The sequence below is a fragment of the Carassius auratus genome, chromosome 2, assembly GCF_003368295.1.
Source record: "Carassius auratus strain Wakin chromosome 2, ASM336829v1, whole genome shotgun sequence".
NCBI classification, from domain to species: domain Eukaryota; kingdom Metazoa; phylum Chordata; class Actinopteri; order Cypriniformes; family Cyprinidae; genus Carassius; species Carassius auratus.
In genome coordinates, this window is record NC_039244.1 from 10,899,125 (window position 1) to 10,916,956 (window position 17,832).

Consider the following 17,832-nt stretch of genomic DNA (forward strand, 5'->3'; position numbering starts at 1 on the left):
AAACATCTTGAAGGAGAGAAAGCAATATGCTAAGTTTTTCCTCAACTTTTTTCCACACCTTGCATAGTTGTTTCCTCAACAGGGCAGACTGTTACAGAGGCAGGTGTCTCCTCTGCTTTCTGCTGCTCTGCTTCCTCTACAGGTGCTTTCACGGCCATAAGGCAGCTCTGTTGGACCGGAGGAACGGCTTGTTCAGCAACTGGATTAGTGGAGCTCTCTGGCTCCACTACTGGATCCTCTGCAGAGTCCTCAGGCAAACCGTTAGGCAAAGTCTGTTCTTTTGGCTCATCAAGGACTGGTTCTGGAACTGGTGTCAGGGTGGTTACAGGGGCAGCCTCCACAGAAGCAATGTCACCATCATTAGCTACAGCAGGAGGCGGCTCCACAGGGGTGGAGATGACAGCAGCTGGGCTAGATGTGTCAGATGCAGCCTCTGTTTCAACCAGAGGTTCAGCCACAGGTTCTGGCTCTTCCTCTTTGGCAACCTCAGACTCCTCTTTTAAAACCCCAGTACAAGTCTGCTCTATTGGAGGGGCGTCCTCAGGCTCCTTTTGAACTGGGGCATCAGGGAGTACTGGAGAATCCACATTGTCACCAGTTTGAGGCTTTGAAAGTTGGAGATTGTTCGTAGGAGGAGGAGACGGTGGGAGTGCAGGGGAGATTGCAGGGTCCTCTCCTGGAGGAATGGAAATCTTGCTCACAGGTGAAGCAGGTCTGAACTCTGACACAGGTTTAGAGTCAGTGGCTGAAGGTGCAACGGGGGCTAGCTCTGGCGTCTTTGATGGAGGAGGGGTGGACACATCTGCAGGAGCAGCCATTGCCTTTGCTTGATCATCTAAGGATAAAGGACAGGAAAGGAGTACAAACATAAAATAAGCATATTCAAAAAAATAATAATAATCCACCTGCTGTTTTAACATTCCTGGGGCTGGATTCACAAAACATTCTTAGAAAGAAATTCTTTGCTGTTAGATCTTTTCCTTCTCATTTTCAAACTTATGAATATTTTTTATCCTAAAACAAGAACATTAAGATCTTTTTTTCTTACGATTGGTCTAAAGAGAATTTAAGAATTTTAATTTCTGATAAGAACAACTTTAGAAATTAGTGCAAATAACCTTAAGACGCTTCACAAAATGTTTGAGTGGTTTTAAACATTAAGCATTAAAATGTAACACTAGCTAGATATACACATTTCTTCTAGAATGAATGAGCACTAAAGTGACACCACTTATTAGGGCCGGTTGAAAATTGATTCAAATGTGACTATTCAAATCAGCTGAGATGCTCAAAATCGAGATTCAATTAGGGTAGGGGTTCATATTTAAGTATACCTGAGGGTAATTTACTTTAGAAAAGTTTAGATGGTATTTCTCTTTTCATCTTCCCTCTGTATAATGCATACTAAAGTTCATAAGTGCAGCGCTGCTTTGTTTACAGCAGAAACCAAGGAAACGCTTTAAGTGCCACCTGCTGGCAGAGAGTCAATCTACATCTTGTTCAGCTCATTTGCAATTTCGGTTTCATGCAGATATTTTTTGTTTCATAAAACTGAACCATTCTGTTTTTGCTTCAAATTTCGAAATTATACAATCCAATTTAGATTAAAATCTGATTATGTTGAATGTATGCAACATCTTTGTTTGGATCATGATTAAAGTGCAGTGGTTGCCTCTAATTTTAAATGGAAATAGCACAATTTATTTGTTTATATGAAGAGATTTATTTTATTTTTGTTATTTGATTTGGGGTTTGTTTTAACTTCAATTTAGTTTTGTTATTTACATTTACATTATATTTACATTTTGCTATTTAGCAGAGGATTTTATCCAAAGTGACTTACAAATGAGGACAATAAACGCAATCAAAACCAACGAAAGAGTAATAATATGCAAGTGCTATATTAGTATATTATAGTGTTAATTATTTCACAAAGAAACGTGCAGCATTTTGTCCAATTAATAGAAAAAGATACATTTCATTCATAATTTGTATTAAATCTAATCTTGTAAAAAAAATAATAATAATAATTCTGAATCGAATTTTGAGTTGAGAGAATCGTTACATCCCTACCACTAATTGACTGAACTTAAACAACATCGTAATGCATGTGACATTTCTCTGAATTTGTAGGATGGTGGGCAAATGAATACAACAATTTTCCATCTTGAGACAGGCTCTTTAAAAATAACAATATAAAAAACACAATTAAGGTACTAAGAGCTTAATTCTGGTCAAGCTTACTGCAACAAAAGGAAGAACAAAAAGGCAAACTTTGAGCTGTTTTGATCAGTCTTCAACAGGTGGCATAAAATGTAAAAAAAAACAAAACAACAAAGCCTGTAATTTTCTTAACATTTTTTTAGCCTACTTAAAAGTACTGCTCCAAAAGAAATTTCTTGCTAAGCATCACTTCAGGTTGACATTGTGACTTGATAACTCTTTTGAAACTTTTGGTGCTAAAAACCACTTCAAATTTTCAATTTTTGGGTATTTTGAAGAAAGCCCACTCACCAGCTCTGATCACATCAGCAACAGGCAGATCACTTTCACCATTGGTCTGGACAGGCCCTGCCACCTCCGGACCAGCAGTCTAAGGACAACAATCCGTTAAACAGGGTTTCTGCAGGGTTTAATCAGTCAAATTTAAGACTTTTTAAGACCTTTTTATGACTATTAGGATTTGAATTTATGACCTACATGAATTACGATAAATAACTTCAGTCAATAAAATTCCTTTCAAAAGTCTTTTTTATTATTGACTTTCATTGAAAGTAACAAGTTTTATTATTTAAAGAGTTATTTTTTTATTTCTTAAGATTAAGAAACTGAAGCCATCGCCTCCTTTTTCTTGAGTATCAAGAACATAGGAACACTTAATTGTAACATTGTAAAGTAACAATTATTTTATGGCATTACTTTCCAAAATAACAAGTGTTATTGGTGTTTGGTCACAGTATTCAAACAACCACAGGCAGGGCCCGTAGCTGGGGTCAGTGGGGACCCGCTGAAGGTTTTACCAGCTGGCCCTGTTTGAAACGGTTTAATTTGTATGTTCATTCATTTTTATTTATTTTTGCCATTTACACAACGTTTACGTTTTTTTCAAGTTTGTAGGTGTCCAGGTACAGAAACCAAATAATTAAATGTAAAATAGCACTGAATAGTCTTCAATGTAAAAATTAAATATATAAATCAAACCAAAATTTATTCAGACACCTTCAACATTTCACACATTACAGTTTAATTGCTATTGCTTCTAAAATGGTTATAAAATATGACAAGAATTTAGAGTTAAACTCTGTCAGGACAAATTCGTCTTGATAATGTCATAACTTTCTCATAAAGGCTCAAGCCTTTCTCTGCGTGAGCCCCGAACACCGTGGTACTGAATTGGGCTCTTACACATCCTTTTCTGTTTGTTCAAAACTGCAATTAGTATTTGTTCCTTCATATGCAGGAGGGACTGTCCGTGATACGCGGCTCTCTCTCCGCAACGAACACAGCGCGCGAGTAGCCAGCTACTCAGTTCAGCTTTCCCGCATCTTGTGTTTGGATGCTTGATACCGATTGTTAGTGACGGGCTTGAGCCAGCTACTAAACGCACCGTCTTCGAGCCATAAGTTATATCGTTAAAGGTACATTTTCCCATTGTGATAGCCAGGATGATTTCAATTAAGCTAAGCAGTGACAGTATGATACAGTATGTTCGGAGTTCGAGCGGGTTTCTATGAAAGTCCTTCTGACAAGTCTGTATGCTGCCGCATGGACCTTGTAGTTCTGGAACGCTGTGATACCAGTGTGATACCACCCAGATTCCTCATACAGAACTACAATTGGCAAAACAAATGAAAACCATTGCCGCTGCGAGCGCATTTAGATGGAACAAATTAATGGACTAGCATATCAATTTAAGAAGTGGCTAAATGTCCTTGTATGGAAAATCCGGATATTTTTATGACTTTTTATGGCCCCGCAGAAACCCTGGTTAAAAGCAGCATGTCCTTTTTGCCATGCTCCTGTCATCATAAACTTGAAGCTATCAACAAACCTGTGGAGGAGTGGGTGTGGAGGTCGATCTCCCACCAGACATGATCTCTTCTGTAATGTCACGTCCACCCTGGTTGGGATCACGTATCCTGATCTATAACGCAACAACTGGTAAGTCACAGACAAATGGATCAAAATGAAAACACACCAAAAGTTGTTCCCACCCACCTGTTTGCGCTCTCTCAGTTTGGCTGCTCCTGGCTGCTGAGGCGGAGCTTGCTGTGGAGGTGGAGCTGGTTGCTGCTGAGCGGGGCTCATCATGACAGGTGTGGTGGACACTGAAGTTGGGTACTGCTGTGTTGCAGGATAATAGGCAGCCGCTAGACAACAACAAAAAGAAGTTTAGACCGCAAAATAAGAGACCATCAACTTTAATGGGAGTGGGACACGCATGCAAAGTATTCCCCCGTCTGCCAATAACACTTCCTAATGCTTTGGGAAAAACGATACTTCACATCATTCTTGTCATAAATCTCTTAACGATGATCACAAATCGCTTACTATTCTTAAACATCCCAGAATGTGTGCAGTTTTGTTGTTTTTAGTCTAGGACATGGAGTCAAAGGTTGAAGAAGCATTACATCAAAGGTTACATGTTACCTGCGGTGTTAAAACACAACCAGCCAGGCTAAGACACAGACAAGGTGTAACAGAAACAGCCCTGCACTTCAGACTCACCAGGATAGCGCTGGGAGGTGAGAGGAGCTCCGTGCAGCGAGAGACGTCCGTTCTCTCTACCCACACCTCTCCCCCCACCCCCCTGCCTCTCCCTCCCTGCCAGAGAGGGATCTGAACTCAGCCAAAAGAGAAGGGAAGAGAGAAAAGCAAGAAGAGAGAGAGAAAGAGACAAAAGGTCGAGAGTGAGTAAGAGGAAACAACAAGCAACAAGATATAAGTGCTAAAAGTGGTTAGTGAGCCAATAATCTGAACAGACATGAAGGATAGAACTAGGCGCATAGTGGTTAGTTATGACAGGGATATAATGTAATGTATATGACTGATCTAGCATAAGTCTTCTAAGGTGAAGTTACACAATCTACCCAAAACATACAGTTACATACACAATTGTATATTCCCCCCCAAAAAAAAAAAAAAATAAGATTGGAATACAACTCTGCAGCCAGGTTTTTTCCCCCACTGTTAAAGTGCTGTCAGACAAGATTCAAGTTCAAACAGAAAACTGCATGGTTTAAAAAAAAAGACCTCTGTGTAATGACCGCTTCATACATAACACATTATTGACCAAAATTATGGTGGTTCAAACAAGCAGGGGAGGCCCAGAGCAGAGCCTCTTACCATATGTACCGTATTCAGCTGGACTGGATCCAGGGTAAAAGCCTGCTGTTGAGTACTGCTGCGTCGGGGGCATGTAAGGGGTGCGGTACTACAATAAAAAACACAAAAGGTTGTTAGATGCACGAACAGCCTCACAAAGGAACAATAGGGGTTACCTGTCCATGTAGATAAATGGTATGGCCCGGAGTGTTGGCGAACTGCAACTGTTGCTGGGGAATCATCATAACCTGTGAGGTAGGTTGGTAGACATGAGTGGGTGCAACAGACCTGGGGGTGCTGTTGGGTGGGAGACGAGGGCCACCGCCTTGCATGTTGGGCCGGGCGGGGTAATATTGCTGTTGGGGAAATTGGACCGATTTAGAAAACATGACACACAAAATCAAACTACACATTGTTACTCCTGTAATGTTACTTCATCCACATCCATTCATATACATGCAAACGCGGGATCAAATTTTCAGCAGTCATTACCGCAAACTTCAATGTCACATGATTTTGGAAAACTAGTGTAGACTAGACATGAGCCGGTATTCGGTAATGACATATCACAGTAGTGAATATGCACGATATTGTTACTGTGGGCACTTCTAAATACCATTAATAATTATATATTATAAATTATTCAGAATTCGGCATGTATTTTCAGAATAGTTTTCCCATCAACTGGTCAAAATGCACAACAACGCTGTATGCTGCCTGAAAGACACACGTGCGCCCAGATGTAAACAAGCACGCATGAGACGCGTTGAATGAAAGCACATTCACTCTGACAGCAGATGGTGCTAAACTGCAGAAAATGCAGCCTTTACCCTGGAAACCCCATGAATAAAGCAGCTGCCATACTTTCTAAAACATTTAAATAGCAATTCAGATTTGTGGATTTGCTATGGTGTTCATCACAGCCAAATACTTAAATATTTAGACTTAGTAGGCTATTTTCAAACTACCTGTAGTTCAGTTTAATCTGCACTATACATGCCCTAGATATCGTCTGAAAGTGTTTTGATTCTTTATTGTTCATTCACACTTTACATTAGGCCTTCAGTAGTTAACAGTTAAACTGCCAATGAAAATTTTTTCTAAAAATTCATTAATCTTAGGTATTCCAATATTTGATAACACATTATTAAAATCAAAAGTTGCAACTGTGTTATTTAATGAGCTATAACAAACTAAGACTTTGTATTTGTTAAAGATTAATATCTTCTGAAGCAAATGTAGCTATTACTCATTGTAAAGCTGTTATACTTTATTACAACCACATATTTTAAAATAAATTTCAATATCATGATAATACCGTACACCATGATAAAAGCATTAGTAATTTTTCGCAACTTGAAAATTTGATACCGGCAAATCCCCCATGCAGAACATTCGTAGTTAAATCTCTAATATTCTAATATTAAATTCTAACATTCAAAGACACCGTGTTTGTGTGTAATATATATATATATATATATATATATATATATATATATATATATATATATATATATATATATTACACACACACACACACACATACACGCTGACTGTTTTATTAATAAAATATAAGAAATTCCATGTTATGCAGTAAATTCCATGTTTATGACTAGATTCCACGATTCTGTCCATGTTTTCTGCATCGTGGAAATCATAGGGCCCTATTAATGTAACAAACGAACATAATAAGCTCATTGTGTGAGGAAAAGACAGGGACATTATTTACTTAGCATCGAGTCTCTCGAACTAGGTGACAACGTAGCGTTAAATCATCATTCAACATGCTCAAACCACCACCGCACTGCTGTCTATTGGACTGCAGAAAGATACTAACTTTTCAATCTGCTACATTACTGACTATACTGACTATGCTGACATTTTAACTATGCTGACACAGTGTCTGTGCCGCAACAGGATGCGACAAAGCGACTGTTGAAAAACATTTGAACTGTGTCAGCAAGCCATAAATGGCGGTGTGGTTGGTATAGACACCAGCATTGACTGAAAGGCTGTGATCAGCTCCGGTGATCTGTGTTATATGTTCTGTAAAAAAATAAAATAAAAAAACAGTGGCAAATTCTCCATAACCAATTTATCGGAGACAGGCTCATATCGGGTGATAATATTGGCTAGGGCTAAAATGATTCCTCGAGTAACTATTACAAAAAATGATCGAGGCAAATTCCTCTGCCTCAAAGCCTCTTTTAATTTATTTTAAATCTCACGTCAGCTTCTTTCGCAATTATTTTTTTTTTTATGTGACAACGCGTTTACGTCACCCACAAAGTGGAAGGAGACACAAGCACTGAGTCCGAAGTCGCATACTGCAAGGAGTAAGCAGTGTTTTGATTTGAGGGCACGGGTAAACGTAAAGATAATGTCTTGGCGTGTGTCCATTGCAAGATAGAGCTGGCATACCACAACTAGGGCCCTATGATTTCCGCGATGCAGAAAACGCGGAGGGAATCGTGGGATCCAGTCATAAAAAATGGATTTTACAGTTTAACACTGAATGGCACGGAATTAGCTAAATTTTGAATGAATTAATCAAAAATGTCATTGCACTTACATCAAATCACGATATGGATTAATATCTGTAAATATTAAGCCGGAACAGTCTATTTAAAGGGGGGGTGAAATGCTATTTCATGCATACTGAGTTTTTTACAGAGTTGGATTCCCATGCTAAACATGGACAAAGTTTAAAAAATTAAGTTGTACGTTTGAAGGAGTATTTTTGTTCCCAAAATACTACTTCCGGTTTGTCAAGTTTCGGAAAGTTTTTTTCGAGTATGGCTCTGTGTGACGTTAGATGGAGCGGAATTTCCTTATATGGGTCCTAAGGCACTTCTGCCGGAAGAGCGCGCGCTCCCGTATAGCGAGGCTGAGCAGCACAGACATTTCACTGATCAGAGCGATTCACTGATCAGAGCGAGAGCGTAGCGAAAAGTCACAAAAGAAGTGTGTTTTTGGTTGTCAGGGCAAGACAACCATGCACAGATTACCAAAAAAAAACAGCATTAAGGGACCAGTGGATGGAGTTTATTTTTACAGAGCATCAACGGAGTTGTGCAAGTGTTTTTGTTTGTTCCCTGCATTTTGAAGATGCTTGTTTTACAAACAAGGCCCAGTTTGAAGACGGACGTATCGTTTATTTCTTAAGGAAGATGCAGTCCCAACGAAAAAGGGTCACGATCGTGTGTTGGAACCGCAGGCGGTAGAGCTGTAGTCAAGTCCAGCTTTGTCGAGTCCAAGTCAAGTCCAAGTCCAGGACTAGTCGAGACCGAGTCAAGACCGAGTCCAAAGAGGTTCGAGTCCAAGTCAAGTCCAAGTCCAAAAGTTTTGAGTCCAAGTCCAAGACCGAGTCCAAATGAAAGAAAAAAGGGTCCTCTTCAAGACCACATACTTAACTACTGATAATGTTTGTGATGCGAGAGAAAGCATATCTCCTATTCTAAGAAAATCATTTTACATTATTATTTGTAATGATCAAAAAGCATGTGCAAAGTAAAAACTCTGTAGGACAGGGGTCTCCAAACTACATCCTGGATGGCCAATGTCCTGAAAAGTTTAGCTCAAACTGGCCTTAAAACACCTGGAAGATTAGTGTGTCTAGTAAGAGCTTGATTAGGTTCAAGTGTGTATAATTAGGGTTAAAGCTAACAGGGGCGTTAAACAAGATCCTGGGCCCTATGCATAGGCAGTCCTGATGGGCCCCCATGCCCCCCACCCATGAAAATATCCAGGAAAAAAAAATACATTTCAGATTCATACTTTTCAAGGGCCCTCTCTTCCTTTGGGGCCTTGCTAATGAGTACTGGTTTTACCCCCAGTCCGACCCTGGGAGCTAAACTTGGATAAACAAACAAAGTTTGGAACTGTAAGGTCAAATAATTTTTATGTACTTTATTTTTTGTTGACATTATATCTGTGGTCAAAAATGTATATGACTATGCCTAATTGGCACAGTGCACAGACACACGCAAAGCTCGGGATATGACAAATGCGCGCAGCAAGGCTAGAATGGATACGTTTGGCTCTACTGGGCATGCGCACATAAATACAGCGACATTTTTGTCATACTGTGCTTGTGCTTGCATAGACTAGTCGAGCTCTGTCGGAAACAATCGACTACTCCAGCATGCATTAACCATAATGCATACAAAGTGTTTGCAAGTACGACGTGAATTTTAGAATTACAATATTGCGTGGAGCTGTTACTATATGACCTTATCTATGTTGCATGTAAAAATAAAATATGTAATGTAATAATTAGGGTTGTGCCTGAAGCCGAATACCTTATTCGGAATGGCACGGATAATGGCTTAAAAAACCAATAACGCTCAAGGAATAATTCTGCCTGAATACTCGGCTAAAGCTGACAGAGTCTGGTGTTTGCTAGATAACAGGTGAGCCAGGGAATCAGCGCCAGAAGTGAATGAATGTAAACTTTGAGTGAAAAGATCGCAAATCAAACACCGCATTGTTGTCGCCTCTCTGTGCATCTCTCAGAAATCAGTGCAAGAGTAATTTTACCTATAATAATACATCATAGCTACATGTTATATTATTTGTATATATTTAAAAGGCAAATATTGAAAGCTTAGGCTACCATGATATGAATGAATGGAATAAGCACAGCACGCTCACCAATCAAACAGCAGCGCTGCGCGTCTCAGTCTCTCAAAAACCAAATCAGTTCTCTCTCAAGAGTAGGCTAATGATCAGCTTAGATACGGATACATTGTCTACTTGTCCTACATGTTTGCATCTTTACCTTTTGCTGGTTTGCGCGGAACACACACATCTGTTTAGTGAAGTTCATTAACAGACTCGCTTAAAGTGTTCTGCGTAATGAGAATGTGTGCATTGAATGGATTCAGTCGTGTTCAAATGATCACTAAACGTTTATCATGACATCTCTCTGCTTGCATGATAAATATTATTTTAGAAATTAATAATTATTTCAGTTTAACACGACATACTTGTTCAGTGATAACTACGAAAAAATATATAAAAAGTCATAACAGTCTTATCAAGTAACTGTACGATGTTGTATCCGAATGCAGATAGGAAAAATTTTGTGATTGTTACAGATACAAATACTGGCTGTTACATGAAAATGTAAATATGTAATGTCATATATAAAGTTTTTAAAATTTACATATGTAATTGTTGCATAAGGCTATACATTAATACGCGGTGTATCTAGGTGTAGACGTAAATAAAACACAATCTAACAGGTAGAAAATTAAATTAGAAACATCTAAACTTTTCAGGTCGCAGTAAGTGCACCGCTGGTCATGCACATCCTTTCCCGGAACAATACTGAAAGCAAAGCCAAGATGGAGAAACAGACGATCATAGTTGTACAAGGATAGCCATTTTTTAAATGAATCTATTAGCAGAGCTACTGCAAGTGATTTTAAGTGCTGGAATTCCATTTATTCTTTGCTGAAACTTCTGCGTCATCATGGAGAGCGGGTCATGGTTGCCCAGCAACAGCAGACGCCACTGGAGCGCGAGCTTAGATTACAGAGTGCTTTGGAAATAAGGAGAGCGGCGCGCCTAGCGTTTTCCACACGTTTTCAGTCGCGACATCATGCAAATGTGGTTTTGTTTTGAAGGAGAAATTTTTTATTTTATTTTTTTTGCTGGACTCGGTCGAGACCAACTAGAAGACTTGGCGAGTCCAATGGCCAAGTCCGAGACAAGTCCGAGTGCAAATTCAACGAGTCCGAGACAAGTCCGAGACGACAGAAAAATGTCTCGAGTCCGGACTCGAGTCCAAGACCGGACTCGAGTACTACAGCCCTAGCAGGCGGTGAGTAAAACTGCTTCAAATATCTCTGCCTCCTTGTTAGTGCGTCCCCTCCCATGCCTGAGACCCGGGTTCGAGCCCTATTCGGAGCGAGTCGTTGCTGCTGCTGCTCTCGTTCAGTTTCAGCCTCGGGATCTGATTCTGGATCATAAATAAACGGCTGAATCTGACTGTAAGCCATGGTTTGTTTTGGATGATGGTTTTTCCCTCAGGGTAATGTCACAGTTTCCACATACTCTCAACACAAAAGCCTACTGGCGCTCGTGATTCTTTAGCTCCGCCCACACGTCACGCCTCCAGGCGCTCGTGTTTTTCCGGGAAAAATCGGTACAGACTATCTTTCTCTTATGAATATAATACAACTAAAGACTCTTTGGAGTTATGAAGGATGCAGTACTACTCTATAGGTACTCAAGATTAACAGGATATTGAGTGAAAACGAGCATTTCACCCCCCCTTTAAATATGAATCCTGTATGTTCTGCGTGTCTCTGTTAATGAATGGAGCAGAAGCGCGTCTTCCTATATCCACACACACACTGAAGGGCGCGTGACGCTGGTCTGCTGTCTCACTAAATAAGACATGAACACATGAACAACATCTCCAGAACTGCTCTGACAATCACTTCATGAGCATTTGACCATTTTAGTAAAACTAGCGTCACATCACATACACAGAACTGTAAAGGTACGTCAACCCGCCAAAATAAAAGTCTAGTTAAAGACTATTGCTCAGCAGAATGTACATAGCCTACTACTAAAAAAAATAAAATATATAAAACTTTTTTTAAGGTTTAATCACACAACATTTCTTCCATGTTTTATTTTCAATAGTAAATCCTGTTTGTTTACCAAAAAGTTAAGTTAATTTTCAATAATTAAAAGATAATTAAATGAATGTTTTATGTGTTTAATGTTTAATGTGCATCTCAGAAAATGCTTTAAAACCCCAACTGAATGGCACTTAAATGCACTTAATTCATCTGTAAACTTTATTGTTTTTGTTCACAGTAAAAGTACAGACAGAGAAACAATGGGTAATAATTAAATGTTTATTTTTTATGTATGCATTGCGTTCTATGCATTTAAAAAATAAAAATTTCTAAAAAAGGAAACTTAGTTCCTAGTTAAGAGACCCAGGAGTCTTATTTTCTCTTGCATAATTAAGCAAAACCACTTTATCCGATTACTCGATTAATCATTGGGATTTTTGGTAGAATACTCGATTACTAAATTATTCGATAGCTACAACCCTAATATTGGCTGAACAATATATCGGTCAGGCTCTAATCAGGTAACTTGCTTTTTCTTTAAATGTCTTGACAGTCTGATTTACATTGGCTTTGGACAGAGGGAGATGAGAGGGCCAGTTACCTGCAATGACCTGAATCCAACCTTGAGCCACACAAATAGCAGAAGAGATAGAGTGGAGAGAAGGTGTGAGAGAGAAACAGACAACAAGAAGCAGCAGTAAAGTTAGCCATCAGCAGTGAAATCAAGCTTCCAACATGCAGTTAAAAACAGCCTGAGCAATACAGCAGAAAAGATTAGTGGCACACAGAACAAGTTGGAAATGGTGAAAGTATGAGACTTAAAACAGCTATTAAAACATGCAACCTCTGACAATTAGGGTTGGGAATAAAAAAAATAAAAAAAAGTTTGATATTTGTTCATTATATGATTTAGAACGTTCAGTTCTACCAACATATTCGGTCTCATTCAGTCTGACCAGTTTGTAACGCAAATAAACATTTTGGGAAGTGTTAACATTCTGAATTTTTTTTCCACATTGATCAGGTTATTTCAGGTTTACCTCAACCCTTTCAAGCGAACTAAAATTTTATTTGACTTAAGTTGTTTATAAGTAGGCTTTTCAGTCTAACTCAGCCATCAGTCCAACTACTGGCGAGTCTTCAACAGATTTTTTGGTTGAATGTAAAAGTAGCTATTAGCTGCATGTAGAGCCAGACCTATATGGTTTTTTGGGGCCAATACCGCTGAGGCCAGCCTAAAAAGATGCTCAGGACAGTTGACGGGACACTGCTGTGCATCGTCACGAAAGATGATCTTTTTCCACGTCTTTTTAAGCCTAACCGCTTGTCGATTTAAACATTAAAGCATCCAAACACAAGACGTGGAAAAGCTGAACTGAGCAGCTGGTTACTCGCTCGGTGTGCACGCAGAGACAGAGTCGCATATCACGGACAACGACACTGAACCGAGCTCTCTTCTGCGATGTTCTCCTCGAAGTCCCTCCTGCACCTGAACGAACCAATACAAATCGCAGTTTGAACAAACAAAAAAATGTGAAAGTGCCCATTTCAGTACTCGCGGTGTTCTGGTGTTCAGGGATGACGCAGAGAAAGGAGTCTCAAAACACTTGAACACCAAATTTTGTACATACAAAATGTGTCAAAATATCTACCTTGGAAATTATGAAAAAACTGTCAGTTATTTCTCAAGTGAAAGTAAACATTTGAGGAAAAAATGATGTGTATTATATTGGATGCGTTCATCGTCTCTTAAAGTGACCGCGCCTAATTTAACTACTGGCTGCTGTAATGTTAATCCAAGAAAATGAAAATCACTCACTGCTCGACTTAATTTGTAGTTTTAACATTCAAACCAAAAATTATTCAGACACCAGAGATATATATATATATATATATATATATATATATATATATATATATATATATATATATATATATATATAGCAAAACTGTAATAATGTGAGAAATGTTGAAGATGTCTGAATAAATGTAGGTTTGATTGTATATTTCATTTTTACATTGAAGACTACCCAGTGCTATTTTACATTTAATTATTTGGTTTCTGTACCTTGACACATACAAACTTGAAAAAAAAAAAACTAAAAAATTGTGTTAATAGCACAAATAAATAAAAATAAATGAACATACAAAATTAAACAATTTCAAACAGGGTCCACTGGCACAACCTTCACCGGGGCCCCGCTGTCCCCAGCTACGGCCCTGCTCACGCCTGTTTCACAATTAATCCGTCTGCAGTGCATATGCAGTCCGTGTGCATTACGTATGTGGTGCAGCACGGACTCAATGTGCTTTCACACAGGACGCGTTTGCAGTCCGCTACTCGGTACATAAATGATCACTGCTGCAGACGCAACGATCCAACGATCCATCTAGTCTCGTGCACAGACATTCAAAAGGCAGACAAGCTCGACACGCAGTACCACTACGGTCGCACACCGTTCACGCGGTCTAAAAAAAAATTATAAAATCGCCTTAACGCGGATGATGAAAATGACAATGCAGATGGTGTGCGGACGTCCACAGTATACTACTTGACCTTTATCAGTGGAGCACGAGATGTGATGACGATATAAGTGTCATTGCATTATAAGGTTTATGTTGGCTTATCCAGTTTAAGCCACTAGAAAAAAAAAAAAGATCAATGTGGAGGAAGCTCTTGTTTACATCAAAACTGATACCAAGCCATTCACACAGAACGTATATTTCACACATTTTCTAGAGGGACACCGTTGGACTCCCGTCTCGCACAAGAGAGCTGCATGTTTTGAAAGCCATGTAAAATTAATACAAGTTCAACTTTTCAAAAACAGAGACTTTATGGTGAACATTTTAAAATAAATTATAAAACTCTACAGGAGACTTGAATGGAGTGGTTACTTATCAAGATACAGTACAGACCAAAAGTCAGAAGGCAAAAGGGCCAACAAGTGCTAAGCATCTCTTGGGGAACTCTTTCAAGACTGTTGGAAGACCATTTCAGGTGACTACCTCTTGAAGCTCATCAAGAGAATGACAAGAGTGTGCAAAGCAGTAATCAAAGCAAAAGGTCGCTACTTTGAAGAACCTAGAATATAACATTTTCAGTTATTTCACACTTTGTTTGTTGAATGAGAAGGTGTGTCCAAACTTTTGGTCTGTACTGTACATCGGCGAAATTTCGGCCACCGAAAATTTTCGGCCGAAAATTGCCTTTTCGGTTGATAGACTTTTATCACCGAAACAACACGGCCGAAATGTTGTGATGACGCAAACAGAAACCGCGACCTGCACGTGCACCTGCATAGCAAAGACCACGAGCTCCCCGCGACATTCACTTAACACCAGTGAGAACATTCTCTCTCTTCGTATTCCTTTATTCGCAGCACTAAAACGTCTCCTAACAAAGAGATTAAGACGGACCACGAAGTAAAAAAAAAGTACAGTCTTATAGAGTCTGTTAGCACACGTCTCACGGAGATCTTTTCGGATCCTCTGCACTTCATCGCGAATGTGCTTGATCCGCGTTATAAAGACCATTACTTGTATGCGGAAATAAGGCAGCGCGCACAAGAAATGATCCAGGCCGCGCTGGATGCGGAGAACCCGTGTGGAGACGGAGAAGCGCCAAGCGCCAAGGAGACAGATCAGAGCGCAGAAAAAAAGACTCGTCTCTGCACCAGATGAGGGGCATGCACCATCGTTGTCTGATATGTTCAGTGGAATTCTGCAAGAAAGTGCCTCAAATGATAATAATACGTTGGCTATTTTGTTCTTATACACACACACAAACATATATACATAATATTGTAGCTATATTTATGCTAGATTTTCTGCTAGATTTCTGCTTTAATTTGATAAAAATGTTTATTTATGCCCTGGCCCTATTTAAATACACTCTCTCAAATATTTCTCAAATGTCAGGCAGATGACAAGCTCAACTGCTCAACAGCTAGATGGTTATCTGTCTGAAGTCCCCATCCCCAGAAGTGATAACAGTCTTGCCAACTGGAGAAGTAATGCACTTTCTAGTCCTACATAGAAAAATTTCAAATGCACTTCACCTAAATGCACTTTGTTTTTATGAGGGAACTGTTCATTTTAAAACCTTTCTGCAGGCCAGTAGGCCTGTACATTATTTTTAAATATACACATGAGTGGGATAAATTTTTAGTTTGAATTTTATTTTATACTGTGCATTGTTGCAATGTGCTTAATAAATATTTGCATCATTTGTAATTATGTATTTTTATGTTTTTTTTTTTTTTTTTTAAATAAGTTATGTAATTGTAATTATCTTTGAAACTTTAATATTAATTTATGCAATTGCAATGTCTTAATTTTAGTAAAGTTAGTACACGGTCATAGCAATAAATGCAATGGTACTAATAATTGGCATAATTTCTTTCGGTGTTTCGGTTTCGGTTTTCGGCCTTGGTTTTCTCTTTTTCGGTTTCGGCCAAGAATTTTCATTTCGGTGCATCCCTAATATATATATAAATAAAATAAAAACAAACCACATTAAACATATGGATTCCCAACCCTACTGATAATGGTAATGAATACACAAAACTTGCAAGAACAGCACCTAACTGCAAAATAACCTGTAGTTTATTATAGACTAGTTTTGGTGTGTGTGTGTGTGTGTGTGTGTGTGTGGGGTAGGGTGGGGTGGGGGGGGTGTACAGACAGAAGACTTCAGAAATCAAGCAGGATCCACTTTATGGAAATTGGTAATACCTGTTGGTGTAAAGCACGAGGCCCTGGAGCGAACTGGGAGGAAAGTAAAAAGTAGCAGTTTCTCTCAAACAAGCAGGAATCTAGCTAAGCCAACAACAAAAAAAAAAAAAACATACGGTCATAGATAGAAGACAGTGTACCTGTCTAGGTTGCGGTGCAGTGTTCATTTGTGGAGATGGCCCGGGAAAAACAACCGAGGGAGGCTGACCTGGGGGATAGGCAGCCTGTAGAAGAAATGAAAACACTGATAATGTTAAAGGAGATTCATATAATCAAAATGAAAAGCTTCTCTGATTCCACTTTCACCTGTGCCAGTCCTGGTGATGGGGTGGAGTGTGGAACGACAGGGGGTCCTGTTATAGGCTGAGGTGGTTTATTCATTTCCTGTGGTTCTGCATGAGGGGGCCTCACACTTGCTTGCCAAACTAGTGAATCAGGAAAACATGATTTTATGAGTAATAATCAGATACAACCAACCATATTTTAAAACAGTACTGACAGGTTGGGCTTTCCATTGCCAACTCAAATTATTTTTAACAACCATGCAAGTAAAACATCTAAAAATGCATATTATTGTATCTATACTGTGTGAAAATCATACCTCTAAATTAGTATTATGAATCTCTGGGGTATTGACAAGACCTCAGGGTGACTCCTTGTGTAGTGTGCTAGTAATTCACCCTGGAGAGAAATAAGGAGGCCATTAATTTCCTTTGCACTGGAGAAAGTAAAAACATTTTTTTTACTAGCATCAATTAGCATCAGTCAACCGGGTAGGAATGCTCACATTACAACTAAAATCAGATCTCTTAGTCAAGTCAAGTTCTGTTTTCAAGTAGGTACAACAAGACTATGATCCATTCTGTGAATGTATACTGTATGCAATTTAAAAACTTGATTTGTTAGACTAAAATAACTTTAAATCAATGCAATCATAGTCCAGTTTCATCAGACTCAAATTAAAATCAAGCAACTGTATTTTCCGGACTTATAAGTCACTTTTTTTTTTTCATTGTTCGGCTGGTAATTTGACATTAACCGAGAGAAATGAACCAAGAGAAATGAAACTATAGAAAACATTACCGTCTCCAGCCGCGAGAGGGCGCTCTATGCTGCTCAGTGCTCCTGTAGTCTACACTGAGCAGCATAGAGCGCCATTTCGCAGCTGTAGACG

At 39.0% G+C, this 17,832-nt stretch overlaps 1 protein-coding gene across 3 annotated transcripts in view; it reads right to left on the reverse strand.

Annotated features, from left to right (window-relative positions):
* The window catches only part of LOC113115422 (eukaryotic translation initiation factor 4 gamma 1-like), a 39,577-nt gene that overhangs the window by 10,934 nt on the left and 10,811 nt on the right, over positions 1-17,832 (reverse strand). For 2 of the 3 annotated variants that reach the window (XM_026283000.1, XM_026282992.1), the window contains exons 2-13: positions 17,260-17,339; positions 16,965-17,083; positions 16,799-16,882; positions 16,659-16,691; positions 12,523-12,543; positions 5,502-5,681; positions 5,356-5,434; positions 4,729-4,839; positions 4,219-4,370; positions 4,052-4,144; positions 2,515-2,593; positions 59-835 (exon numbers count right to left, since the gene is read on the reverse strand). In XM_026283000.1, coding sequence (XP_026138785.1) covers positions 59-835; positions 2,515-2,593; positions 4,052-4,144; positions 4,219-4,370; positions 4,729-4,839; positions 5,356-5,434; positions 5,502-5,681; positions 12,523-12,543; positions 16,659-16,691; positions 16,799-16,882; positions 16,965-17,039 — 1,684 coding nt within the window. In that variant the 5' untranslated portion in view covers positions 17,040-17,083; positions 17,260-17,339. Of the gene's footprint in view, positions 1-58; positions 836-2,514; positions 2,594-4,051; positions 4,145-4,218; positions 4,371-4,728; positions 4,840-5,346; positions 5,435-5,501; positions 5,682-12,522; positions 12,544-16,658; positions 16,692-16,798; positions 16,883-16,964; positions 17,084-17,259; positions 17,340-17,832 lie in introns of all 3 variants that reach the window. The other variant, XM_026283008.1, reaches the window with a different exon arrangement.